Below are 27575 nucleotides of genomic sequence, written 5' to 3' on the forward strand. Positions count from 1 at the left end.
AAGACGACCAATACTTGTTTTTCAGTTCAGGAAAAGATTGAGCTCTGAGGCATTCAAGAACAAAGACTGGAAACCTATTGTATAGAGGGAGGAGAGCAATGTTTAATGAGAAAATAAGCATTTAACAAAAAGAAACTCGAAGGCAGTCATGACTCATGTTTGATACAAAAAGGTGGGCCACCTTGATCATAGTTTTTCCAACTGGTCATTCAATACAATACCGTTTTCGTTGAATTCAACATTGCACACTGTTCTGTCATACTGAATACAACCCTGTTACTTAATTGCCAACATGTTTTGCTTGCTCCTTTGGACTTTATGTAAATCTAAATTACCATCACATTGTTTACACTTCAGTGGGTAGTTCCAAGTAATGTTTTATCAATAAAGATGATTTTTTTTTTTTAAATGGTGCCTGGTTCCTCTCTAGGTTTCTTCCTAGGTTTTGGGCTTTCTAGGGAATTTTTCCTAGCCACCGTGCTTCTACACCTGCATTGCTTGCCGTTTGGGGTTTTAGGCTGCGTTTCTGTACAGCACTTTGAGATATCAGCTGATTTACGAAGGGCTATATACATTTGATTTGATTCAGGGCTCTATTCAATCCGTACCCTAGGTCGAAAAAAATACATTAAGACAATGTAATAATTCCATGTGGCAGTTAGAAAATAAACACATTCATAGGCCCAGCACGGTTGCTGATTCTTCAGGATTAGCATTGAAAATGTGACATCAAGTAATAATGGCTGTAGATCTGAAAACATTTAAATGTATAGAATGAAATTAAAACAGTTAAACTGTGTTTGCTGGGTAGTTATCTGAAATTCGCTACGTTTGTGTTTATTGTCCACTTTGATGGCGAACTTAATTTTTGCTCCGGTACATTTATTTTGGAACACTTCTGCAAGGAATTATTACGTTTAAACCTTTATATTCAACCAAGTCTGTATCATAGAAGTACCACGTGATTGAAATGTTAAGGCAATTTCCCCCTTGTTAGCGGAGACTGCATTAAGGGTAAACACTGCATAAATCGGAAATTACCTTTACATTTCTATCGCGCAATTAGTTTGGGTTTATTCAAATCTTATCGCGGAAGTGCAGCGTTACAACCCGATTGAAATTTAAAAGGCAATGTTTCCGTGTTAGAGGAGCCTGCATACGGCAAATACCTTTCCTATCTCGCAATCTGTAACGCTTCAGTGATTGAAGAGCCCCAAGTCTCATAACTGTCAATGGCCTCAGGAGGGATATATCTTTAATATCCTCCTCTCTATTTAGACAGTGTGACAATCCGTTGCTGAAAACCAATAACTTATACATTCCATTTAAGATTGACCACATTGAGTGGCTACAAGGTTCAATTTAATGAAAGGCTAGATTAATGTGATAATTCTTCAGTCACAATCCAGTCAGATCTGTACATGTTGGTACATTTCCCAAATAAACCAAATTAAAACCGATAGGATAAATAATTTGATGCTGATAAATCAGAGGCAGTGTTTATTTCCCCTTTCAACAAAGCCTATTCAAACAAAGGTCCCTTTTTTTAAATCACTGTACAACTTTAAATCAATCTTGACATTAAAAACTATGGCAGTATAGTTATCATTGGGATACATTTTTAAAAAAGAACACTGTCCATTGATTGCTTTATCTCACAGACAGAGTTATTGTAGGGATACATTTTTTAAAAGAACACTGCCCATTGATTGCTTGATCTCACAGGCAAGAACATTGCCGTAACTTGATAGGTCATGCAAATTTCCCCAACTTCAAATATGTTCCATCAGTCTTTTTGTGTTGACACAGGTGGTGTCATTCTCAGTCTTGTTTAAGTTGACGCTTCACGTTTACTAACGTACATTTTTGTACATTCCCAAGCGTGTCTTTAGCTAATCTGTGAAATGTAACAGGATTTTGTGCAAACATGTCTTCTGTATAGTGCATTTTAGTCATGTTAGTAACAGCATGTGCAACTCAGTTCTTGTATTTGTAAAAAAATAATAATTAAAAAGCAAGGAGTTCTGATGCAGAGTACCTAAGATGGCCGCCTATCGAAAAGGCATAATTCAGTCTTCAGTTTTGCCCTGGGTCTTATAGGCCTGCTTGCGGAGGTGATTCTCGATCTCCTCGCGGAACACCAGCATGCCCAGGTGGGAGTGGGACGCCTCATTCATGGCTTTGGACTGGATGCACATGCGATACTGTTCTGGAGTCAGCTCGTCTGCACACTGCTTCTCGTGCCACAGGTGGAAGAGGCCAGATACTGGTGTACGCGTCACAATCAGGTCGCTCCGCAGGTACTTCCTGTACAAGTGGACATCTTCCACACCCCAACCTTTCACGTCCAGGTCAAAACCTCCTAGAAAATATAATTGAGGGGGTAGTAAGATATCTTGCTTATAGAATTGTCACAGTAAAAATACATAGAAAGCACACAAGACCATAGCAAAACTTCTCGGTTAACATGGCTTACCGATATTAAGGAAGTCTGAGCGATATTGACATGTCATTCCAAAGCCAAAATCTCTCCAGAATCCAGCATCTTTCTTGTGAATCTATACGAAAAGAAAAGTTGACATTGGCAAGTTGACTAATGCAAACATTGAGTTACAATTAAACACACTACATATACACAAAAGTATGTGGACCCCCATTCAAATTTGTGGATTCGGCTATTTCTGCAACACCCGTTGCTGACAGGTGTATAAAATCAAGCACACAGACATGCAATCTCCATAAACAAATATTGGCAGTAGAATGGCCTGTACTGAAGAGCTCAGTGACTTTCAAAGTGGGACCGTCATAGGATGCCACTTTTCCAACAAGTCAGTTCATAAAATTTCTGCCCTGCTAGAGCTGCCCCCAACCTGTAAGTGTAAACGTCTAGGAGCAACAACGGCTCAGCTGCGAAGTGGTAGGCCACACGGGAACGGGACCTCCAAGTGCTGAAGCACGTAAAAATTGTCCGTCCTCAGTTACAACACTCACTACCAAGTTCCAAACGGTCTCTGGAAGCAACGTCAGCACAAGAAACTGTTCGTCGGGAGCTTTTTCTATGGCTCAGCAGCCACACACAAGCCTACGATCACCATGCGCATTGCAAAGTGTTGGCTGGAGTGGAGTAAAGCTCACCGCCATTGGACTCGAGTAGTGGAAACACGTTCTCTGACAGATAAATCTGGGTTTGGTGGATGCCAGGAGAACGTTACCTGCCCGAATGCATAGTGTCAAGTGTAAACTTTGGTGGAGGAGGAATAATGGTCTGGGGCTGTTTTTCATGGTTCGGGTTAGGCCCCTTAGTTCCAGTGAAGGGAAATCTTGACAATGACATGGTAACAGTTTGGGAAGGCCCTTGACTGTTTCAGCATGACAATGCCACCGTGCACAAAGTGAGGTCCACACAAAAATGGTTTGTCGATCAGTGTGGAAGAACTTGACTGGCCTGCACAGAGCCCTGGCCTCAACCCCATCAAACACCTTTGGGATGAATTGGAACACCAACTGTGAGCCAGGCCTAATTGCCCAACACAGTGCCCGACCTCACTTAGCTCATGGTTGAATGAAAGCAAGTCCCTGCAGCAATGTGGAAAGCCTTCCCAGAATAGAGGAGGCTGTTATAGCAACAAAGGGTGAGACTAACTCCATATGAATTCCCATGATTTTGGAATGAGATGTTCAATGAGCAGGTGTCAACATACTTTTTGGTCATGTAGTGTATATATTGTTTTGGTCATCCATTTTTACAGGTACTTACAAGTTGACTTTCAATGGGGGGAGCCAGCTCCAGATTTCCATAGACTATGGCAGGATTATACAAACTGAAAACCACTGGATAAAATACTCTCTTGTCTACAAGAAGAAAACAAGATGGAGGGGTTGAAATATATTTTGGTACAAATTACATGCAAAATGCCAATAGTACACATTTAGAAAAATGACAAGTCACACACTGCCCGCATTAAGTACTCATGGAAAAACCCCAAAGAATTTGAATGTTGGAAACAGTAGGGATGTGCATCGTTCTCTTTCAAAACGATTCGATACGTATAGTTGAAGTCGGAAGTTTACATACACCTTAGCCAAGTACATTTAAACTCAGTTTTTCACAATTCTTGACATTTAATCCTAGTAAAAATTCCATGTCTTAGGTCAGTTAATATCACCACTTTATTTTAAGAATGTGAAATGTCAGAATAATAGTAGAGAGAATGACTTATTTCAGCTTTCATTTCTTTCATCACATTTCCAGTGGGTCAGAAGTTTACATACATTCAATAAGTATTTGGTAGCATTGCCTTTAAATCGCTTAACTTGGTTCAAAAGTTCTGCGTAGCCTTGCACAAACTTCCCACAATAAGTTGGGTGAATTTTGGCCCATTCCTCCTGACAGAGCTGGTGCAACTGAGTCAGGTTTGTAGGCCTCCTTGCTCGCACACGCTTTTTCAGTTCTGCCCACAAATATTCTATAGGATTGAGGTCAGGCCTTTGTGATGGCCACTCCAATACCTTGACTTTGTTGTCCTTAAGCCATTTTGCCACAACTTTGGAAGTATGTTTGGGGTCACTGTCCATTTGGAAGACCCATTTGCGACCAAGCTTTAACTTCCTGACTGATGCCTTGAGATGTTGCTTCAATATATCCACATCATTTTCAAAGGTGCTTCAACAAAGTACTGGAGTAAAGGGTCTGAATACTTTATTGAATACATTTGCAAAAATGTCTAAACTATTTTTTGCTTTATCATTATAGGGTATTGTGTGTAGATTGATGAGGAAAACAACAATTTAATCCATTTTAGAATAAGGCTGTAACTTAACAAAATGTGGAGAAAGTCAAGGGGTCTGAATACTTTGAATGCACCGTAGATACGTGGGCTCCGATACAGGAACAATACGTTTTAGTTTAAAACGACTCAGTGTGTTTCGATTCGAGAAAGAAACTAATCGGTTCGATACGATTCCACGCACTACCATTTGTTGCATAAACACATTCATTTTCCATTCTAAGTTAAAATAGGCTGCCGACGGAGATCATGACCTGGGCCTCTGAGCTGGATCTGTCTGAGCTGACTTCTGTGTGTCTGTGTGCGTGTGTAAATTATATATGTCTATGGTGTATGTACTATGTAGGCACCAGACCTGAGCCATAAGGGAGACTAAGCATCTCCCATCTCAAAATTGAATGGTTTTGACCGTTTGGAAGTTTAGTGAGCTTCTTTTCTCTTCCCAATTTGGCCATGCAGTGCACCTCGCAAAGTGATTGCTGTGCTCGTTATGAAATGATTATGCTCGTTATGTTATGAAACTTTACCCTATATATCTAAAAATGACCACACACACACTGATGGTGAACCTGAACAATCTAAATACAATATATTGTTAAGGCCGTTCAACAGGTAGCCTATAGCCAGATGAGAGTTGCATCTCCAGTAGTTTACTTTTATTCCGGTAAAACACATTTTCAACAATGTATAGATAACAATAACCTAGCAAATGACATAGGATTTATTAGTTGCGTGACAGCCTAATGTTGCGCAAGTCATTTTAGCATTTGAACACTGAAGGTGCCATACAGATCAGGAACAGGCCACCTACCTCACGCTGGCCAGCACACAAAGCTGGGCACAGTGCGCAGTTTGACTAGGCTACTGGATATTCCCCTGAGGTGGTTCGGCATGCAAAATGACTTGACTGTCAACACAATCGCATGCTTAGTTCGACACTGAAGGAGAGGGCGCAGCAGCTGTCACAAAACATGAGGCATTTTCAGAAGGTAGAAAGTAATACGAGCAACAACAAACAAAAAAAAAACAACGATTCGTACCGTTTCAAATCGATTTTCTGACCGACGGTTGCAAAATTTGGATCGGTTTCGGGTCCGCGGCCGATGCAGTCATATCCCAAACATTTGAATCGGGGATCGATGTGAATCGTTATATCCCTAGGAAACAGGAATGTGTAGGCTACAATGTTTTGATAGAAGGCACCTACTTGGAGCGGTGTGAAGGAGGCAGGTGTTGAGATAGTCCCGTGTGAAGTAGATATCCACATCACAGAAGAACATCAACACGTCACCCTTCTTCCAGGCGCGGGCTCCGATGTCCAGACCCCTGCCCCTGGAAAACTCCTCGTCCACTGGGATGAGGGTGTAGTTGGAAAAAGTCTCCTCCCTACAAAACCAACAATGTCATTTCAGTTGTCTGTGGTTTTGAGCACGAAACGTCTAGACTAGAAACATAGACAAGTGACAGATGTCCAGCAGTAAAATCATATCAAAAGCACATCATATATCCTTTCATTCATATTAAAAGAAAACAAACCTGGACATTTTTTCCAAATAAGACTTCACCTCTCGTAAGCCCTCTTGTCCAAAGTAGACCACCGTAAGATGCACTTCCCTATCATGTTTTATGCAAACTTCCCTGCAATCACAAAAACCAAAATGACACAATCTTTACAAATAGTAGGTATAGGCTATATATTGCCATTTTCACATGACTCACCACCACTGACCTGAAGTTGTGTAGGAACTGTGAGAATGCATCTGTTCTGCCCGCCAATGGTACAATGATATTGATGACGACTCCGGACGTTTCTACGGATGTGCTCCTGACTTTCATTAAAGGACCGAATGGACGGAAAAGAGTAACGTGGCGGAAATTGTCGGAGTCCTCTTTTGCAAAGAAGAGCTCGTAGAGTGTGCCTTTGTCCCGTTCTGTTCTGTACAGCCCTGCCCACATAAGGGTAAACATCACAGTTTTGTCAAACATAGGGAACAAATATTGTTCAACTTTAAAAGGCAAGATGACATAATTGTTTGCATCCATGAAACAAGCAGATAGTGATCTGGATTAGGGGTTCCCATTCTGGCCCTCAGCCCCTCCAGATATTTGGCAGCACTAGCACATGCAATCGGTCAACTTATCATCAGGATCAGGTTGAGAACCACTGTTATATTACCTCAGAATAACTCTCTTACCCTCAGTAAAGTGGCTCTCAGTGTACGCCTGCCTCTGCATGGGCACATCATCCTCCTGGCCATCCTCCTCGTCTGGGTTGTTTATGACGTCCAGGGCCGCCTCAATGACCTCCACCAGCTCGTCCCTGCGGTCCTTCCGCACAGGCTTCTCCTCTGGATGCCTGGTCAACCCCATCTCCAGTTGATACACCTTACCGGAGTTGAAGCTCTCAAAGGGGACCAGGGCGTACTCGCTGGGCAGCCGTGCTCCCGTGTTCACCTCGGCTTTGTCAATCTGGGAGTGGAGGAATTCGAGGAGATCCCCAGGCACCTGGTCCTTGGTCTCAGCCAGTCCCTGGACCCTGAGGCCTTCCTTCCTGTCCTGCAGGTCCTTGAGCTTCTCACTCATCTGCTGGAGCTCCTGCTTGAGCTGGGCGATCTGCCGCTTGAGGCTGGCGGCACGGCTGAGGTGGTGCTCCTCCTGCTCTTGCAGCAGGGCCTGGTAGTACTCCTTCCCATAGGACTCCCCTCCCAAGCCAGGCAGGACCAGGCTGACGTCAGCTGGGGGAGTGCACTCCAGCAAGTAAGCAAAGAGGAAGAGGACCAGCAGCAGGACGAGCCCCAGGAACAGCCAGCGCATCCGTCCCTGCAGCGGAAAGCTTCGCCTGGGCATCACGCTCGCATCCGGTCTATGGGTAACGACTCTGCATTCCCTTTCACGTCAGGTAAATCTACCTCAAGCTGGACAGAATTAGGTCCAATGCAATATTCTAGGAATGTTAAAAAGGTCCGCTCTAATGAGCAAGTTAGATTAACAACAAGGTGGACGTTTGTTCTGAGTGCTGCTATAAAAAAAAAGCTACTTTGTTCGTTCATGTCACATTATTCAGATAAAGTCAGGAACACCGCTGGTGCATCTTGTTTGATGATCGCAATCTGCCTGTTCTCTTGCAGGTGTTACATTGCGAGTGGAATCCATTTGGATTTCGTCCATCAGTGTACACATGATTTAGAACCTTTTAGATGAAAAAGCACTCATTCAGCAATCATTGTTCATTCATGTCATATTCATATGGTGTCAACAAATTATGCAAGAAAGGAAATGCTGGTGCAATAAACATACTGTTGACCTAGCAATACCTTAAAGAGGAACTTGAATTTCATGTTTTACGTATAGTACCAGTCAAAAGTTTGGACACCTACTCATTCAAGGGTTTTTCTTTGTATTTACTATTTTCTACATTGTAGAAAAATAGTGACGACATCAAAACAATGAAATAACACATAAGAAATCATCTAATAACCAAAAGAGTGTTAAACAAATCAAAATCTATTTTATATTTGAGGTTCTTCAAAGTAGCCACCATTGCCTTGATGACTGCTATGCACACTCTTGGCATTCTCTCAACCAGCTTCATGAGGAATGCTTTTCCAACAGTTTTGAAGGAGTTCCCACATATGCTGAGCACTTGTTGGCTGTTTTTCCTTCACTCTGAGGTCCAACTCATCCCAAACCATCTCAATTGGGTTGAGGTCAGGTGATTGTGGAGGCCAGGTCATCTGATGCAGCACTCCATCACTCTCCTTCATCAAATAGTCCTTACACACCCTCGAGGTGTGGTTTGGGTCATTGTCCTGTTGAAAAACAAATCATAGTCTAAATAATAAGGAATTCTAAATAAATCAGACAGTGTCACCAGCAAAGCACCCTCACACCTCCTCCATGCTTCACGGTGGGAACCACATGTGGAGATCATTCACCTACTCTGCATCTCACAAAGACACAGCGGTTGGAACCAAAAATCTCCTCATACCAAAGGGAAGATTTCCACCGGGCTAATGTCCATTGCTCGTGTTTCTTGACCCAAGCAAGTCTCTTCTTCTCATTGGTGTCCTTTAGTAGTGGTTTCTTTGCAGCAACTTGACCACGAAGGCCTGATTCACACAGTCTCCTCTGAACAGATGATGTTGAGATGCGTCTGTTACTTGAACTCTGTGAGGCATTTATTTGGGCTGCAATCCGAGGCTGGTAACTCTAATGAGCTTATCCTCTGCAGCAGAGGTAACACTGCATCTTCCTTTCCTGTTGCGGTCCTCATGAGAGATAGTTTCATCATAGTGCTTGATGCTTTTTGTTACTGCACTTGAAGAAACTTTCAAAGTTTTTGAAATGTTCCGTAATGACTGACCTTCATGTCTTAAAGTAACGATGGACCGTCTTTTCTCTTTGCTTATTTGAGTTGTTCTTTCCATAATATGGACTTGGTCTTTTACCAAATAGGGCTATCTTCTGAATACCACCCCTAACTTGTCACAACACAACTGATTGGCTCAAACGCATTAAGAGGAACGAAATTCCACAAATGAACTTTTAACAAGGCACACCTGTTAATTGAAATGCATTCCATGTGACTACCTCATGAAGCTGGTTGAGAGAATGCCAGGAGTGTGCAAAGCTGTCATCAATGCAAAAGGTTGCTTCTTTGAAGAATTTGAAACACTTTTTGGTTACTACATGATTCCAAGTGTTATTTCATAGTTTTGATGTCTTCACTACTATTCTACAATGTAGAAAATCTTTTAAAAAATAAAGAAAAACCCTGGAATGAGTAGGTGTCCAAACTTTTGACGGGTACTATACGTCTATGCGAATAGACTTTCAGCTGAACCACTTTCCCTCGATGTGTTTTTTTATTCAAGACTCAATCTGAGGGCTGTCCAGCAATGCCTGTCTGCTTATGGAACTATTACATCTAGGAAGGTAGCTAACGTTAGCCAACAAGCTATACAACGACAACAACATTATCCGAACTAATGAGCTTGTGGCTGGGTAACTACTGTAGCAACCAAGCTACAAAGGGGACCTGAGAGTTGGCTAGCTGGAAAACTAGCTAACACCTAACGTTAGATTCGTGTAAACAACCGCTTGCTATGAGCCGGTTGGAACGATTGTGTAGCTAGCTAGCTAGCTGTATATCGAGAAATATTTGCTTCGAACAGTAACGTTATATTTTTGCAAATACTTACCAAGATATTCAGCTCTCCGTGTAAGGACTAAAAAGCAGTAGCATCAAAAATAATTATTCTAAACAACGCCACGGAGCAAAGTGGACTGATCGAGGAAAAAAAACTGTACTTCCGCAAAATAGTTTCTGTAGCTTTCTTCTTTGGTGTGGTTTATCGGCGGTTGACATCCAACGTTATGGTGCATTACCGTCACCTACTGCACTGGAGGGCCATAGACAGGGAGAAATCAAATCGTACCTGCCAGCCCCGTTGCTCTTAAAAAATATAACAAAATATTTGAGACTATATCTAATGAAGTTCTAGTCAATATACTCTTTAAACTAAATTCCTGTATCCACTTCTCCCTCATACTAGATCTCAGCCTCTCTCTTTCCTCTGATACTGCCCACACTGCAGCAATACATGCTCCACGGTCTCTGTTTCCTGGCAATAATCACACTTTCCTGTTGTATGCTTTCCTATCACATTTACTGACTTATTCAACTGGCTGTGTCCCACCCTTAATCTTGCAAAAATAGCCTCCTCTCTTCTATCCCTTCCTGCCATCCTCCCCTCCACAACTTTCCTCTGAACATGAAGTAAATGCCTGCTCTTAGTCTCTCTATTACACTGCTCCTGCCATCTCTGCACCATCACTGTCCATAACAGGCTTTTTGCCTCTGCCTTGCTCATTGAAACTACAACATCAACATCCCCACTACCAAGTGCTTGTTTAGCCAGTACATCAACTGCCTCGTTCCCCTCCACCAACACAAGGGCTGGGACCCAAATAAATCTTATCTGTATACCCATCTGTCTAATCCTGCCATGGGTTTGTAGCACCTCATAAAGCAGGTCTTGTCTGCTACGTGACCTAAAGGACTGGAGACTCATCAACACTGCACATGAATCAGAGCAAATAACTACTTCTGTCTGGCTTGACTTCCTCCACCCACTGCAAGGCCAACAGTATGGCCATCAGCTCCGCCATATATACAGCCAGATGATCTGGACTTCCACTCCACAATCCTGCACTACAAATGCTGACCCAGTACGTCCTGTCCTTGGATCGTTTGATCCATCTGTGTAAATGTCCACAAAATCCTGATACACAGTATCCAGACTTCTCTTAAACAAATCAGATGGATCAACACCCTCCCTATCTTTCTGTAGTCTCTACAACACTTCTAGATCAACTACTGGAGGTGGGAGGAGCCATGGTGTATTTACAGGAATAGCTACCGTTGGACTAAACTCCATACAGTCCCATCTCCTTTGCCTGGGCATTACCCACCCAAAGCTTGTGTTCTGTCTTTGCTCATGTTCACAGCATGCCTCTAAAATCCCTTTCGTAAGATGAGACACCCCATATCCCTGTAGGTTGACCCAATAATTAATTGCCAGCTGCTCTCTCCTAATCTGCAATGGCATATACCAGCATCTCCAACTGTAGAGCAGCCGCTGGAGAGGTCCGAAACGCCCCACTACATATTCTGAGCCCTTGTATGACATCTAGCCTTTCCAATGACGTTCGGGCTGCCGAACCATACGCTTTACTGCCATAGTCTATTACAGATCGGATCAATGCAACATACATGGTCCTCAATGAGGAACTCCCAGCCCCCCCACTCCTTCCCCGTCAGACAGTGCATCACATTTAGCACCTTCTTACACTTTCCCACCACTCTCTCAATGTGTTCTGCCCAGGTCAGTCAAGTGTCAAAATATACCCCAAGGAACCTGAAGGACCCCACCATCTCCAAGTTTCTCCCATATAACCTCAAGCATACCTCATCTCCCACCTTCCTCCTGGTAGAGAACTCTGTCTGAGTTTTCTCTACAGAGAACCTGAATCCCACATTAATGCCCACCACTCTACCTCATCAATTGCTTCCTGTACCTTCCTGACTATGTATGGCACACTTAAGGCCCCATCATCTGCAAATATCGACCTCCCAATATCTGGCTGTACCTGAGAGTAAACATTATTGGTCATGACTGAGAACAACAGAGGACTAATCACGCTCCCATGTGGTGTACCATTATCCACCATAGTGATAGTGACTTTCCCATCCTCACCTGGATAGATCTACCAAACAGGAAATCCTCCATTCAGTTGTACTTTCTTCCTCCTACCCCCATAATATCAAGCTTGATTAATAATCCCTCCTTCCACATCATATCATACGCCTTCTCCTCATCAAAAAAGACAGCTATAACAGTCTCCTTGTTCACCTGAGTCTTCCTGACCTCTGCCTCTAAGCAGAGCACTGGGTCCATAGTTCCCCTTCCCTTCCTGAACCCACTCTGATGTGGCGATACTAGCCCCCTGCTCTCTAGGAAGTGCGTTACCCTCTCCGTAATCATACGTTCCATAATCTTACATACATGTGATTTTAAAGCTATTGGCCGATAGCTTGTTGGCCTCGTTGGGTCCTTCCCTGGCTTCCGTATTGGTACCACTGCCTCCTTCCAGCTGCCTGGTAGTTTCCCCTCCTCCCACACTGTGTTGTACAACACCAATACCTTATCCAGTGCCTCATCACTAAGATGGTCCAACATAACATAGCACACCTTATCTTTCCCAGGTGAAGTTAACCCAGCCTTACCTATTGCCCTTTTCCACCTCTGCTATAGTAAATGGTGCATTCAACGCATCATTTACATCCTCCCTTTTATCCAGCAATCCAGCATGCTCCTCTCTCACAAACGGATGCTATAACCTCTAATACTGGGCAGCAAGTTCAGTATTTCAGGTCATGTTATTCCATAGACAATGGCTAAATGACTAAATCACAAGCCAATATCCTTTATTAAATGCTTGTCATTCTGACAGGGCAAATCAAGGAGTTCAATATGGCACATAAACCATTTTCCATCCCCTAAAATAATTGTATATTCTGCAGTCTCATGATAATACAGTTTTGCTGCACACACGTTCTGTCTAATAATTCCTTCGCCTCATAACCATGGTTATGGGGGGGGGGGGGGGGGTCATGTTTTCTGACTGCTTTGCTTCAGATAATTAAGGTTTTATTCACAATGTAAGCGTCCATTATTTTTAACATTATCACATCTGATGAAAGAAAGAGAGAAGAGGGAGCCTAGCATATAAATAGATCGCACATATTTGAACTTTTATTGATTGCAACATAATCACGTAATGATAAAACAACAATTGATAACACTCATTTGTTTTCAAAAATCCTAGCTAACTGTTGCACAAAGATTGCCATTACGAGGAATCAAATGGTGAGCTGCAGCTTTGACACCGAACATGCCCACATTCTATTAAAGTGGAAAGACAAAAGTGGCTTTTACATTTCAAAGAACATGATCATATGAAGTAGAAACTTTGCCGTTTTTCTGGATGAACTCAGTGTCCACTCTTTGTCCATCTTAACCTCACAGGTCTACCATTATAGGACAGGTGACGGTAAAGAAGTCCCCTTTAATTTCTGGTCTGGAAACAACATCTTCACAGTCGTACACTACTAATTGGAGGCTATCGTAGAAGCGGCACAGGCACTTGAAAGACATTAACATTGACATACAACCTGGTACACGGTCATGCAATGATACTTGGCCAACATGACTTTGAGGTAATGATTAACATACCGAAGAGCTGCTTGAAACACGGTCTATGTAATTCCAGCCATTTTTCAGCAAATGCACTTTTGAAATCCCCCAGTTTTAACTTGGAATACCCCGTGCAACAGAAATGAAAGGGCACCAACTTTAGATTGTATATGTACAGTTTTATATAAATATACACATCTACCCCATTAGGAATCTTTATTTTCGACAATGGTTTTTGCTTTTAACTATCAATCTTCTCCACAATTTTTGCGGGTGAAGGCAAAGCCATCCAGTTTGCATAAACGCTATCATTGGCATATCTTGTAAAGACTGGGTTAGTGGCATCAAGTCTGTTGAGCAGTACGGGGCTCTTCTCAGGCCAGTTCGGGTATGACATGCCTAAAAACGAGAACATATCATTTTTCTGCACCGAGTTAAGAAAAAGAGTGCAGACAGTAAAGGCTCCCTCAAATTTTGGACAGAATGCATTTTTTCAGAAGTGAATTATAGATGGTTGTTTGACATAGGACCATGAGAAGGCTATACATTTAGAATCCTATGCAGAAATCACTTCACAGACAATAATGGTGTCCATGGTTCCTGTATAGTTTAACCGAGAAAATATACTGGATTGATTGAATAAGATTCAAAAGACAATTAGCAACAATTACATTATTGGTAATGTATGTCATGACCTCTAAATGTTATCCTTGGCTCACGCACCATTGATAACTGATGTCCACATAAAGCAGATACAAGAATTGCGTCACTGTAACAGGACACCATGGTCACCAAGTCACTGTTTGTTCATGGTAACTAAGTCACTGTTTGTTCATGGTAACTAAGTCACTGGCAGCCATCTTATTGCTAAATACTTTTATGAACTATCAACTGGAAGTGCTTAGGATCTATAGGATTTGTTTGGGAATTTCTTATGAAAATACTTTTACAAAGTATTGTTTTGTCAATGTTAGCCAAAAGTTGATTTCAAAAGACTTACTGTACGCTTACATTATGCTTAATAGGTAGCCTATTTACACACAAACAATTCAGATAACTTAAGACAGTCTGGAATCCAAATGTAATAGATAATGATTGATTCAGCAAGGCCCTGTTTCAAATGTCAAACTGTTTTTGAACAGCTTTTTCCAAATTAATAAAAAATTGCGGGTGTTGGAATGTTTTTTGAAAATGTTTATGCCGTCCAAAACGTATGTTTCCTAATATAAAATCAATACGTAGGATTGAATGTGGATTACAATATGTCATATAAGGGAATTATGGAAATGTTTACTATTTACAAAAGTGTCAATATTTTGGTCAGGTTGAATGTACATCAGAAGCAGGTCCAAATAGTGATCATCAGACACAAGATTCTCCTTTCCCACTGACTCTCATTTCCTAAGAAATGGGAGACTTTTTCATGAAGCATGCCTAGATCACAGTCACACACTACAGGAAGCCAATCACAGCATGTCAAAAGCTTATGTGTCCTGTCACTAAAATCGAGTAAATGCATGGGAGATTCTACCATAGAGCTTGTTTTCAATCCATGTGGAGGGAATGGTTCGAGGGAGAGGGGCATTATTGCTGTCCACTAGGGGTGTGTCCTCTTCGGAGAGGGCGTCGTCGTACAGTAGGGCGTCGGCTGGCGTAGACGCTGCCAGGTCCAGGTAATCCTGATAACAGGAGAGGAACACCTGATTAGGCTAATCACAAGCGACAGGAAGGTGGAGCATACTGCTAATGCAGTCATAATACAGTCATATCCTACCATGCAGTTATGACCTAACTTAACCTCCCATATGGTTAAGATTGTAGCTAACTGGCATAAGAGATCCAATGACAAACATCTGATAGGAAACCGAATATATTAGAGCAATACATTTCCTACTTTTGACTGAGATAAAAAGTATTAAAAGTACTCTGTTTCAAATTCTAAACATATTAATCATATTTTTGCACTGTATTTGGCATCCTAAAAATTGCACTATATTTGGCCTCTTTACCTCAACACAAGACCAACTGCTATCTATTGTAATTATATGTTTTGCAAATGTTGCCCAGGGCCATATTTTGGGGATGGTCACCTGACATTGGTCATACTTATTGCTGAACACGAGACTGGCCATTTGCGGTTTACTCCATTTATGACGTTGTGTACTGTAACTACCAGTGAGCAGTGTAACGACCGCATTAGACAGAGAAAGAATGTTGGTTGTTTTTGCTTGATCCTACCCGGTTTTTCACCATCATCTTCTCCAGTTCTTTGCTGATGTCTATGAATATGGGCCTTTTGTTTGACTCCTGTTTCCAGCATCGAAGCATCAGATTATACCTGCAGACACACATTCATACAACACTTAATGGTCAGAAGCAACAACACGTAACACACGATTCACCGTGAAAAGAAACGAACGGGATGGTTCACCTGCAATTTACAGTAGATCATTAGAATGAACAAGTGTGGGTTTGCTGCCGGCTTGTCATGTCATGGATGTCATTACCATCACAGTGTAATAGAGTAACAGTGAGTTTTACTGTGGTTACAATGACGCTGGGGTAAAGTAAAGTGGCACACGTACATTTCCTCAGTACAGTTTTCTGGTTTTTCCATCCTGTAGCCAGTCTTGAGGAGGTTAAAGAGGCGTTCAGGGGCGATGCCTGGGTACGGGTTTCCACCCAGTGTCACAATCTCCCACAACAGCACACCAAAGGACCAGCTGGCAGGAGACAGAGGACACTGCATTAATAGCGCCACAGTCTAATGCATGGGTGAAACAGTGACTGTTTGCTGTATAGTTTATCCGAGGCGGTAGGTAGCCTAGCGGTTAAGGGGATTGGGCCAGTAACCCAAAGGTAGCTGGTTCAAGTCACTGAGCAGGCAAGGTGGATAAATCTTCCACTCTGCTGTTGAGCAAGGCAATTAACCCCCAACAACTGCTCCCTGGGTGCCAATGATGTTAATTAAGGCAGCCCCCAGCACCTGTCTGATTCAGAGGGTTTGGGTTAAATGTGGAAGACACATTTCGGTCGAATGCATTCAGTTGTGCAATTTAGTATATTTTTTGATCATGCAAATATTGTTGGTTATGGATATGTATCACAGGTGTTTTAAGTTGTTTGCGCAAGGTACTCACACGTCACTTTGTGTTGTGTAAATGTGATCAAACAAGGATTCTATTGCCATCCATTTCACTGGGATTCGACCCTGAAAAGAGAGGCAAAAGAATAAGAGAATGGACATTGTGATCTCAGTTCTGTGAAAGAAATCCTTACTACAATCGATAACAAACTAATTGACAATTTCAGAAAACAATCAAATTTAGTCATTTTTAAAAGTACTTGGGTATTTGACATTTGGGTTCCCTACCTTGCTCCTCTTCACATATGAGTCTTCCTCATACACGTCCCGGGACAAACCAAAGTCTGAAATCTTCATCTTACGGCCCTCCGCAACTAGGACATTTCTTGCAGCGAGGTCCCTGTGAACAAGCTATTGGAGGACAAAAGTCAATTCAAGCTCCGTTCTTTACACAATATGTACTCACATTGACATGGAGCTAGGTTTAGCATGGGATTCATACATACAGTGGGTTCCAAAACTGTTGGTAACCTTGATGAATTGACCAAAAATATCAACTGTAAAAAGAAAAATACTGAGCAATTTATATGCTCCAAAAAATGTGAAGTGTATATTACTTTATACTAATGCAATTGATTAGAGAAAATGATTTTGTTTAACAAGTAATATTTATTTGATCTTTAGCATGTTTTGGCATTAGAGTTAGGCGAACAATAACCAGAACTTTACCCAGAACAAAGAACAAACCCAAAACAGGAAGATCAGAATGCCATAAACCAAGAGGTTAAATTCAAATCCCAGGTGAATAATAATGACTGTATAAATGAAAATGCACAATGTAATCATGTACAGTACCAGTCAAAAGTTTGGACACACCTACTCAATTCCATGTTTTTTCTTCTTTTAAACTATTTTCTACATTGTATTTTCAGATTTCGTTATCAACAAACGCGGCGAAAAGTACAGTAAATGTGAAATGCACATAAAATCAACAGTGTAATGTTTGGATGAAGTCTTATGTTAGGTGAACTGCTGTGTCCTCAACTTTGGTCACATAATTTTTCCACAATCTCCAAACTGTTCCCTTTCAATTGCTACTATGCTTATGCATTTCATAGAAACATTCAAATGTAACCCTATCCATATAGACCTATTCCTACTAGTGTAAAGGGTTAAGGGAATGGGCTCTTGGAAACAGTCACATCACTGGAATATTCCTATGAAAACATTAGTTAATGACCTAATGAGACTCTTAAGGGAACGTTCTCTAAAGTTGTATGAACATTTGTTGTTAACTGGGAAGATTCTTATCAATCAAATCAAACCAAATGTAATATTTGGTCCCATATTCCTGGCACGCATTGAGTACATCAAGCAGTTTGTTTTAGTTGTGTTTGATTATTTTGTGTCCAATAGAGATTCATGGTAAATCATGTATTGTGTCATTTTGGAGTCACTTTTTTTATTGTAAATAAGAATCAAATGTTTCTGAACACTTCTACATAAATGTGGATACTACCATGATTACAGATAATCCTAAATGAATCGTGAATAATGATGAGTGAGAAAGTTACAGAGGCACAAAGATCATACCCCTCAAGACATGCTAATCTCCCTTGAAATTGGTAATGGTGAGAGGAGTATAATTTTGTTTGATTTTATAGATCAGAATTTTTAGGGGTGCCAATAATTTTGACACCTATAATTTTTAGATAAACAATTATTACTTGTAAAACCAAATATCTTTCTCTAAGCAATTGTATTAGTATAATTATTTTAGTTTTTAGAGCATACAATATAGTTTAGTATTTGTATTATTTACTTTATACAGTCTTTTTGGCTCATAAAGTATTTATCAAGGGTGCCAATAATTTTGAAGGTAAGGTATACTAAAGGCAAATCCTTACTTCCACTTCAGTCAAATTTTCACTGAGTCATGCATTGATGTCAATGGGAGACTGAGTGAAATTTGATTTAAGTGGAAGTTAAGATTTGCCACATGGTGAATATTTTGAAAGCGGTAATTGCTAGACAGGCACCTTCATTTCAGCCAGGTACTGCATGCCCCTGGAGATCTGCCAGGTGAAAGAGATCAGGTCGCCCATGGTGAGTGCCCTCTCATCTGGATTCTCCAGGTAGCTCGAGTTGCGGTTGGCATCGTTGCCTGACATGTAGCTGGGTCCCACCTTTCGGCTCTCACGCAGGAAGTTGCGCAGTGACCCATATTTGGCATATTCTACAATCAGATACATTGGACCTAGACGGAAAGACACAACATTTCAGAACACACACTTAGGCTTACAGTATCTGGCAGGATTGAATGAAATATGCATCACATATACCAGGTATAACACCGGAAGGTTAAGCATTGCAAGGACATCATGTTTTCATTAATATGATCAAGTGGGTCCACAATTGATTATACCACAATCTCCTGATGACTTTGAGCATCCTTTGGTCAGACAGGGTATCTGAGGCACTGCTACCATAAAGGACAAGATCTGAAGACAAGATTCTCATGTATCACACATCTCCATTGTTGACGGTACAGTCAATCAACAATATTGATACCCTCAAACGGTGCTCGGAGTGGATCGGTATGAAGCCTTACCATCCTGGCTGCAGGCTCCGTACATCTTGATGACGTGTGGATGGTTGACTTGCTTCAGTAAGGTGAATTCTGACAGGAGGTCCCGCAGTTCACTATGTGAGGCGTGGTCTGTTGCAAAAATAAAAGAGAGATTTATGAAATGCTTTTTTTTAAATACATCACCTTATAGGCCTGCCCACTAGGCAGGATTAGGTGGCCGCCTAGGAGGACACACTGACGAGGGTGGTATTTAATAAACTTGCAGGATTTAATCATCTTGGGTAGTTTATATTCAGAGTTTGAGTAGCCAAAGTGATCTGTTTTAGGTCTTAGTCAGGACTGACAAACTGTACCATATGGATGGGCAAGGGCTTAACTTTCACTGGAGATTTTTATTTTTCAACTTTATTTAACTAGGCAAGTCAGTTAAGAACAAATTCTTATTTTCAATGACGGCCTAGGAACAGCAGGTTAACTGCCTGCAGCAACACAGAACTACAGATTTGTCCCTTGTCAGCTCGGGGGTTTGAACTTGCAACCTTCCGGTTACTAGTCCAACGCTCTAACCACTAGGCTACCCTGTCCTCCCCACATTCTGAAATTGCATTTATATCCCCCCCCAGTTTTATCATTGGAATGGTATACAAAACTAGGCAACGGTGTGCTTTAGGACCATGCAGACACCTCCGAGATGTTGGGTAGGCTGTTTGGAGTGTTTCTCATACCGGATAAAAAAATATATAAATAATAATCATGTCCCCCCCACTTCTAAAACCAAAGTTGCACCTCTGTGAATGGGCTTTCATGAAAATGAATTGCGAGCTGACACTGTATACTATAGGCTACCATTCTACCTTGCAAGGATAAGAGGGGGCATTTTATTTTGTCTCGCCTAGGGTAGCAGAACTGCCTGCACCTTATATCTATCATGGGCTGGCCAAAAGTCACATCATAAAAATCTACTTCCACTGTATATTCAGTATACAGACACCTAGGGACTCACTCACTGCATGAGTCTTACAATAACTGTTCCTGTTGTCTGCTCTTTGTCCGGTTAGCATTACCTTTAAGCATTTTCACAGCTACTGTGGTGTAACCAGCCTTTCCTTTCAGCCGGAATGCAGTCGCCTTGACAACCTTCCCAAACTCCCCTTCTCCTAACGTTTTGCCCAGCACCAGGTTTTTGCGTGGAAATTCCCATTTGGGATCCTCCTGTTAAAACAATTAAGCAACACATTTAAAAAACGTTTCTATTAATACAACATATATTTGCAGGTCTCATGATCATTCAAAAGGCAATTTAGTATAGCTGGGTTTGCAAAATTCCGTAAACTTTCCAAACATTTTCAGGAAAGGCCTTACAGGTATTTTGAAGGTGTCAATGGCTACTTGGTTCTCCATGGAGTCCAACGAGCCACGGCGCATGTTGTTAGCAGAGTAGCTGATTGGGTAGGATTGTGCGGGCCGCCGGAAGGTCATCTCAGCCGAGGTTATGGGCGGCTTGGGGGAGTTTTTGTGGTAACGATGGATGAAGTAGGAGGACAGGAGAATGGAGACGATGAAGGAGAGCAGCACGGCAGTGGCAATGATGGTCTTGCAGACCTCGTCACACATGGCCTCTGCATCAGACAGGGTAGAAGGAGACAGTGAACAAAAAACACGATGGAAACCATCCTTTGACAACACGGGCAAAATGTAATTTCACCTTTGATTGACATACAGTATCATATCTTGAAACATCTCCATTTGGAATGCTGTTTTGTTACCTATTGGGAGGGGGGGGGGGGGGGGTATGGGTCAATACACGTAGAACAAAAAGGTTTTGAAATGATACAACTCACCCTCTATATCATCCTTCTCACAGAAGCATTTTTCAGAGTAGCAGTAGCAGGTTCCATGGCCAGCTCTAATGCCAGACATGATGCCCTTCTCATGACCACCTATAACGGGTTCAACTGAGAGACACAAATACATGTAAATCTATTGAATTCAACAATTAAAAAAAAAACTCTTGAAATACCATCAAAAAATAAAGGACATCAATAAGGTAGCCAAATATATATGGCCGTAAAAGATTTAGGACATTTCTCACGTGTACAATCCTGAGGACATATTGATGCGTCTTTGCTTTCAACTGCATCACAAAAGCCATCAGGGCACGTGCGGAGGTCAGGGGAGCAGGTGGAATAACTTTCTGATATTCCTGAAAGATAAAGGAAAAATATAATAGCATCATTTCCTGTTTCCATTAAACAGGGGCATATAGGGCTTTCCCTGAAGAAGAATTTGTCTGTAACTGAGAATAGGACCTTCCAGCTGGATTACCTGGTCAATGACAGGTAATCTGGTCAATGACAGGTAATCTGGTCAATGACAGCGTGGGTACCTTTTGCAGAGCCCTGTCTCCATTGGCACCTCCCTGTGGTTGCCCCCAGGCCTCTGATGGTCTCACAATCCCCACGATGTCTTCCCTTTGCACAGGAGAGGAACTGCTGGTCCTCTAGGCCCTGCTTATCAACTACACAACACAAACACAACATTTATGAAGACAAAACACATGTTCACGGTATGCTTAGCTATTATGCTATTGTCAAGCAAGATCACAAGAGTCTTGGACACGGACAAAGCTATGGATAGAGTCTTGGACACGGACAAAGCTATGGATAGAGTCTTGGACACGGACAAAGCTATGGATAGAGTCTTGGACACGGACAAAGCTATGGATAGAGTCTTGGACACGGACAAAGCTATGGACAGAGTCTTGGACACGGACAAAGCTATGGATAGAGTCTTGGACACGGACAAAGCTATGGACAGAGTCTTGACACGGACAAAGCTATGGACAGAGTCTTGGACACGGACAAAGCTATGGATAGAGTCTTGGACACGGACAAAGCTATGGATAGAGTCTTGGACACGGACAAAGCTATGGATAGAGTCTTGGACACGGACAAAGCTATGGACAGAGTCTTGGACACGGACAAAGCTATGGATAGAGTCTTGGACACAGACAAAGCTATGGACAGAGTCTTGGACACGGATAAAGCTATGGATAGAGTCTTGGACACGGACAAAGCTATGGATAGAGTCTTGGACACGGACAAAGCTATGGATAGAGTCTTGGACACGGACAAAGCTATGGATAGAGTCTTGGACACGGACAAAGCTATGGATAGAGTCTTGGACACGGAAAAAGCTATGGACAGAGTCTTGGACACGGAAAAAGCTATGGGCAGAGTCTTGGACACGGACAAAGCTATGGATAGAGTCTTGGACACGGACAAAGCTATGGACAGAGTCTTGGACACGGACAAAGCTATGGATAAAGTCTTGAACATGGACAAAGCTATGATTAGAGTCTTGGACATGGATAGAGTTAACATAATTTGACAGGTCTCTACTACACTAGTCCTAAGGTCTCTAACAATGAGGCATGAGCCTTGCAAAATAACTGAACTGATGACTTCCAAATATGAATGCCATACATTAGTAATCACTGTGGCCCAATCAGCATCAGTCTGGAGTATTGCTGGGAATGAACTTATTATCTCATGTACTTACTATTGCTATCGAGCACAACGAGGATCTGAGTGCTAGCCTGCAGCAGATTCTGTTGCTCTTGAGCAATAACCACATACTGCAGGTCCTGGCACTCTGGCCTGCGAAGCGCCTCTGTGTCGTTCACATATAGCACCCCCACCATGTCCTTGAGGCTCTGTGCGATGCTAATCGCAGCGTAGCATGACTGTACGTCATCGGACACATTCCCTGTCTTCTCTGCTACTACTAGCCGGTATGTGACATTGATGCCCTGGAACTTCAGGCTGTTGTCCACACAAATCCTACCGACCTGAAATGAGAAGGAACACGAATCATACAGGGAAAATGCTACAGTTCTAATCAGATTGACACATGATCTTACATTTAGCCTACTGGGGGGGAAAAAATAGGTCCACGATGAGCTAACCTCTGAAATATCAACCAAGTAACCTCACAGACTGCTTTAATGGCATTTCATCACATCACTCTTGAACAGCGGAATACTATTATCTTAAAATAGTTGTCTGCTTCATAAGCATTTCATAAGCAGTAATCCTCTTCTCAAGCAAAGAGGGCTGTATGTGAACTCTATAGGTACCTGGGAGTAGACATTAGCTCTACGTGTTAGTGCGAAGAGGTATGTCACATTGGTGAAGAGAATGGGGACAGGTAAGACGGTGATATTGTAGTGCAGCATCACAGTTCCCTCTGGACCGGGGTATGTAGTGTCATTGACCAGGTAATCCAGCTGGAAGGTCCTATTTTCGGTTACAGACAAATTCTTCTTCAGTGCAAGCCCTACATGCCACACAAAGGGTAGAAGGGGGGGCTGTTTATTTAATGAATCGATCAAAAGATTTAGTAGACGTTTGTCACATTAACAGGCTGGTTTCCCAGACACATATTAAGGCTAGTCCTGGATTGAAAAGCGACAAGGCTTACTCTTTGTCTGGGAAACCAGTCTTTAGAGAGATTGTGGAACTCATCTGGACTACTCACGGAACTCATGAACAGTGCCTCGGACGTTGCCAAAAATGGCCTTCTCTTCTTTGAAAGAGTATTCTATGGTGAACATTTCATTTATCCATGAGTCATTGGTCATCATATTTCCGACAAATCTATTCTGACTCTGGGATTTGGGATACCTGGGTGTTGTGTCTCTATCATAGACAACCAAGTTGCCAAAAGAACTTCCCTGAGAAGAACACAAGAACAACAGTGCTATCAATGATACATGTATAGCAATAAACCGATATACAGCTTTGGTAGTAAAGTAAAGTAAAGTCACCTGCTTGCGATCAAATTCCAGCACCACGTCCTCTGTGTCTGTTCCACTGACATACGGCGCATTGTCGTCCTCGTCGTAGACGTTGATATGCAGTGTAACAAAAAAGGTGTCTACCATTGTGTCAGTCTGCACTGTGCAGATCAGCATGGGACTGTATGTCTCGCTCTCCTCGCGGTCCAACGGCGCAGTCACTACCAACTCAGTGGTGTTTTCATTCACAGCGAATGGGGCCGGAACATCTAGAGCCAAACCGGAAACCGTGAAGAGGAGATGTAAACATATCATGTTAGTCTCATGTTGCCAGACTTTGTAGTTTCCTATTCACCCAGCTACTGGAACAGCAATGAGAAAGAAAATTGAGAAAAAAAAAGATTGAAGTTAATATCGTGCATTCTATAAGAGTGGGAACGTGGGGTAGACATTGTTAATGTTGTAAATGACTATTACTGCTGGAAACGGCTGATTTTGAATGGACTATCTACGTAGGTGCACAGAGGCCCATAATCAGCAACCATCACTCCTGTGTTCCAATGGCACGTTGTGTTAGCTAATCCAAGTTAATCATTTTAAAAGGCTAATTGATATTAGAAAACCCTTTTGCAATTATGTTAGCACAGCTGAAAACTGTTAAAGAAGCAATAAAACTGTCCTTTAGACTTGTTGAGGATCTGGAGCATCAGCATTTGTGGGTTCGATTGCAGGCTCAAAATGGCCAGAAACAAATAACTTTATTCTGAAAATCGTCAGCCTATTCTTGTTCTGAGAAATGTAAAGCAAAAATATAAATTATTTAAATATTTACATCAAATAGCAAGGGACACATGGTGAAGATTATTCCATGTGAGAAATTGATAGCTGGGCATTTGTCCGTAGTCATGGTAGCATCCACATTAACAGTAACAAGCTTGATGTAATCATTGCATGGGACCAAATACTAAACTTTTGACAACTTTAACACACATATAAGTGATTTTGTTCCAATACTTTCTTCCCCAAAAATGGGGGGGGACTATGTACAAAAAGTGGTGGAATTTCTAAAACGGTTCACCCGATATCATGGAAATACCCTCATATTAAAGCTGACCGTCTGCACTTTAACCTCATAGTCATTGTATGATTTCAAATCCAAAGTGCTGGAGTACAGAGCCAAAACAACAACAAAAAATTGGCACTGTCCCAATACTTTTTTGTTTTCTTTATATGATACAATATCAGTGCTTGTTGCATTTACAACTTGTCTACGTGGTACGTGGTATGCCAGTGTAGGAACCTGCAAAGTGTTTGATGTTTCTCATAATATGATGCACAGAGACAGTGTGGGTGAAGGCGAGTGTAGCAAGCCTCACCGGATTCTACACTGTAGGAGATGGTGTAGTTGGGGCAGACGTTAAGCCTGGTGAGCTGTCTGAGCTGGCGGAGGGCCCCGGGGAACCTGTTCTCCTTGATGTGGGAGCTCAGGTCTTTGTCAGGGAAGCACAGTTTCTTCAGCTCTGGTCTGGTCTGGCCACACGGTGGCGCCGTGTCATTGATGAAGGTCAGGCTGACTTGTACGGTGGGGTGGCCGAGGCCACAGAGGAACTTCTTCAACGGTCTGGTCGCAGCAATGACACTCAGCGGCAGCTTCCAAAACTTATCTGATCAGCCAGAGAACCAAAATAGTAACACAATGCCCCATTTAAATCTCCCACAGTGCATTTATTTCTTGATGACTGGGCACTTTCTGGGCTTCTATGAAATTACATTACTATCCTGGGCTCCGTTTCCCAAAAGCATCTTAATGCTAAGTTCATCGTTTAGAACCAATGGTCAGAACCGGATTCTGAAAGCAGATCCCTGAACATGATGTATCACCTTGAAGCTCAACTTTATTAGTACGCACAAAGCGTGAAAGCTGAGCAAACTTGAATAACTTCCCCTCACACATTTTACAATGTAAAACTGGAGTGTTCTGTTCAATGGACAATTAGAAATATCAAAGTAAATAGATTGAACGGTCAACTTCACAACATATTCCATAAACAATGGGAAAACAATACGTGCGCACAACCTTCTGTCTCTATTAAACTCACATGCAGAGTCAAAGTCGCTCCACTCCAGGGTCTTATTCATGGAGAGTATCCCTGTGGTCTCGTCCAGGTGGAACCATGGGGCATAGGTTGGAGGCCTCAGGTAGCACAGGTAGAAGTGGGGCCGTTGAGAGTCGCTCTCCACCATGGCGTGGACCTGGAGCACGGGTGTCCCTGCAGACTGCCCGACGTACACAGTCTCCTTGTACTGATTCTGGGGGAAGTAGAGCCCAACTGACCCTGCAAAAAGAAGAGAAAGGCCATGTGTTAGGAATGGAGGTAGTTAGAGGTTAGGCGCACAGGTAGACAGCACACTTCCACATCCCATCTCTAGGGGGCAGCAGCAACGGGGGCAGGTGCTGAGAGGTCTTGACGGGGTCTTTCTGTGTTTGTTTGAATACCTTTTTGTTATGGCTTTACTTATTGTTTTTGTCACCAACAACTGAACATTTATGAACTGCTTTGGCTGGACAACTACAGAGTCAGGACAGAGCTCATCCTGGACCCAGGTGAGTACACTTTCTTCCTAGGCACATGCATGTTAGCTTTCTCCTACTTTCACGTTAAATGCAGACATGTTATAGAGTCGAGATCAGCTAGACAGGCCAAGAACCCCTAGACATAGCGAGAGTAGACTCTTTTTTCATGGTTGGCTAGCTGCTTTCGTATCACATGGAATCACCAAACCACCCAGATACTATTTACATACCTGGGAATGTAGTCTGAATAACCACAATGCACTCTGACATATCAAGACACAGTCTTTGACATTCCCAGTACTGTAGCAAGTAACTGAGATGCTGTTCGATTGAAGAGAGAAAAAAAGTAAGCACTGTTGCCAAAAACAGACAGGGAGATTCGTTGCCAAATGCAGCCAAGACCTGTAACTGAACAGTTTTGTTTTTGTCAGGATAATGTTTCATTTTAGTTGGGTTGAATTATAGGTACCACGATCCCTGATGTCATATGCTTATTGTAATATGCTACTGCTAACATACATGTCACCTCTAAAATGACTGGCACCCTTGGTAAAAATAAGCAAAAAAGACTGTATAAAATAAACAATTGAAATACTGAGCTATATTGTATGCTCCCAAAAAAACATATGTATACTAATACAATTGCTCAAAGAAAGAGATTTCATTTAACAAGTAATACAAACTATTATCAAAAAGATCGGTGTCAAAATTGAGGCAGAGAGAAACATTTGCTGCTCATCGCGTGCTACTCGTTACATTTTGCCATGAAGTCGAGAGAAAATGTTGCAGTTTTAAAGCTAATTTCCTGCTATTCTACACATTTTGTTTGCCATTGCTTATGGCATGTTCATATACAAAATATAGGAAAAAAACTTTTGTGTAATTTTGTGTGATTCTTTTTTGGGGGGGGTTGGGGGCCCCAGGGCACTTGACCTGCATGCTTGTTTGGTAACCCGGCCCTGAAAATTAGGTAACACGCAT

At 42.1% G+C, this 27575-nt stretch overlaps 2 protein-coding genes across 5 annotated transcripts in view; both read right to left on the reverse strand.

Annotated features, from left to right (window-relative positions):
• Positions 1 to 1324: 1324 nt before the first annotated feature.
• csgalnact2 (chondroitin sulfate N-acetylgalactosaminyltransferase 2) lies at positions 1325 to 10432 on the reverse strand. Of its 4 annotated transcripts, none has more exons than XR_016496440.1 (9): positions 9989 to 10135; positions 6983 to 7977; positions 6517 to 6733; positions 6324 to 6425; positions 5995 to 6173; positions 5599 to 5746; positions 3758 to 3852; positions 2477 to 2558; positions 1325 to 2362 (listed from the first exon to the last, which is right to left on the reverse strand). XR_016496440.1 is itself a non-coding variant. In XM_021607241.3 (8 exons), exons 2-8 carry the CDS (start codon positions 7632 to 7634, stop codon positions 2070 to 2072), a joined length of 1620 nt encoding a protein of 539 aa, XP_021462916.1. In that variant the 5' UTR covers positions 7635 to 7977; positions 9989 to 10432; the 3' UTR covers positions 1325 to 2069. The 4 variants fall into 4 exon arrangements, 2 of the variants coding, with proteins under 2 accessions (XP_021462916.1, XP_090092786.1); XR_016496441.1 differs by having other exon boundaries at positions 1484 to 2362; positions 6983 to 8596; positions 9989 to 10136; XM_021607241.3 differs by lacking the exon at positions 5599 to 5746 and having other exon boundaries at positions 9989 to 10432.
• Positions 10433 to 13079: 2647 nt separating this feature from the next.
• ret (ret proto-oncogene receptor tyrosine kinase) overlaps positions 13080 to 27575 on the reverse strand; it is a 32484-nt gene continuing 17988 nt past the window's right edge. Inside the window, exons 2-20 of the mRNA XM_036981852.2 lie at positions 26119 to 26355; positions 25396 to 25683; positions 24050 to 24288; positions 23761 to 23956; positions 23360 to 23559; positions 22783 to 23071; positions 21608 to 21739; positions 21314 to 21424; positions 21063 to 21176; positions 20584 to 20840; positions 20286 to 20433; positions 19243 to 19350; positions 18671 to 18888; positions 16920 to 17042; positions 16687 to 16757; positions 16132 to 16269; positions 15785 to 15884; positions 15078 to 15225; positions 13080 to 13945 (exon numbers count right to left, since the gene is read on the reverse strand). Of these exons, the coding sequence (XP_036837747.2) occupies positions 13788 to 13945; positions 15078 to 15225; positions 15785 to 15884; positions 16132 to 16269; positions 16687 to 16757; positions 16920 to 17042; positions 18671 to 18888; positions 19243 to 19350; positions 20286 to 20433; positions 20584 to 20840; positions 21063 to 21176; positions 21314 to 21424; positions 21608 to 21739; positions 22783 to 23071; positions 23360 to 23559; positions 23761 to 23956; positions 24050 to 24288; positions 25396 to 25683; positions 26119 to 26355 (3275 nt within the window). The 3' untranslated portion in view covers positions 13080 to 13787. The remainder of the gene's footprint in view (positions 13946 to 15077; positions 15226 to 15784; positions 15885 to 16131; positions 16270 to 16686; positions 16758 to 16919; positions 17043 to 18670; positions 18889 to 19242; positions 19351 to 20285; positions 20434 to 20583; positions 20841 to 21062; positions 21177 to 21313; positions 21425 to 21607; positions 21740 to 22782; positions 23072 to 23359; positions 23560 to 23760; positions 23957 to 24049; positions 24289 to 25395; positions 25684 to 26118; positions 26356 to 27575) is intronic.

Source organism: Oncorhynchus mykiss, chromosome 1, assembly GCF_057628025.1.
Source record: "Oncorhynchus mykiss isolate SJ-2025 chromosome 1, ASM5762802v1, whole genome shotgun sequence".
NCBI classification, from domain to species: domain Eukaryota; kingdom Metazoa; phylum Chordata; class Actinopteri; order Salmoniformes; family Salmonidae; genus Oncorhynchus; species Oncorhynchus mykiss.

Bases quoted from the DNA above. Each gene is read 5' to 3' on its own strand.
- csgalnact2 (XM_021607241.3), bottom strand. From the start codon at position 7,634: ATGCCCAGGCGAAGCTTTCCGCTGCAGGGACGGATGCGCTGGCTGTTC. The intron at 6,174-6,323 runs GTTTGTTTTCTT...TTGGTTTTGTAG, and splicing joins TATTTGGAAAAAATGTCCAG to GGAGGAGACTTTTTCCAACT. The intron at 2,363-2,476 runs GTAAGCCATGTT...TATATTTTCTAG, and splicing joins CTCAGACTTCCTTAATATCG to GAGGTTTTGACCTGGACGTG.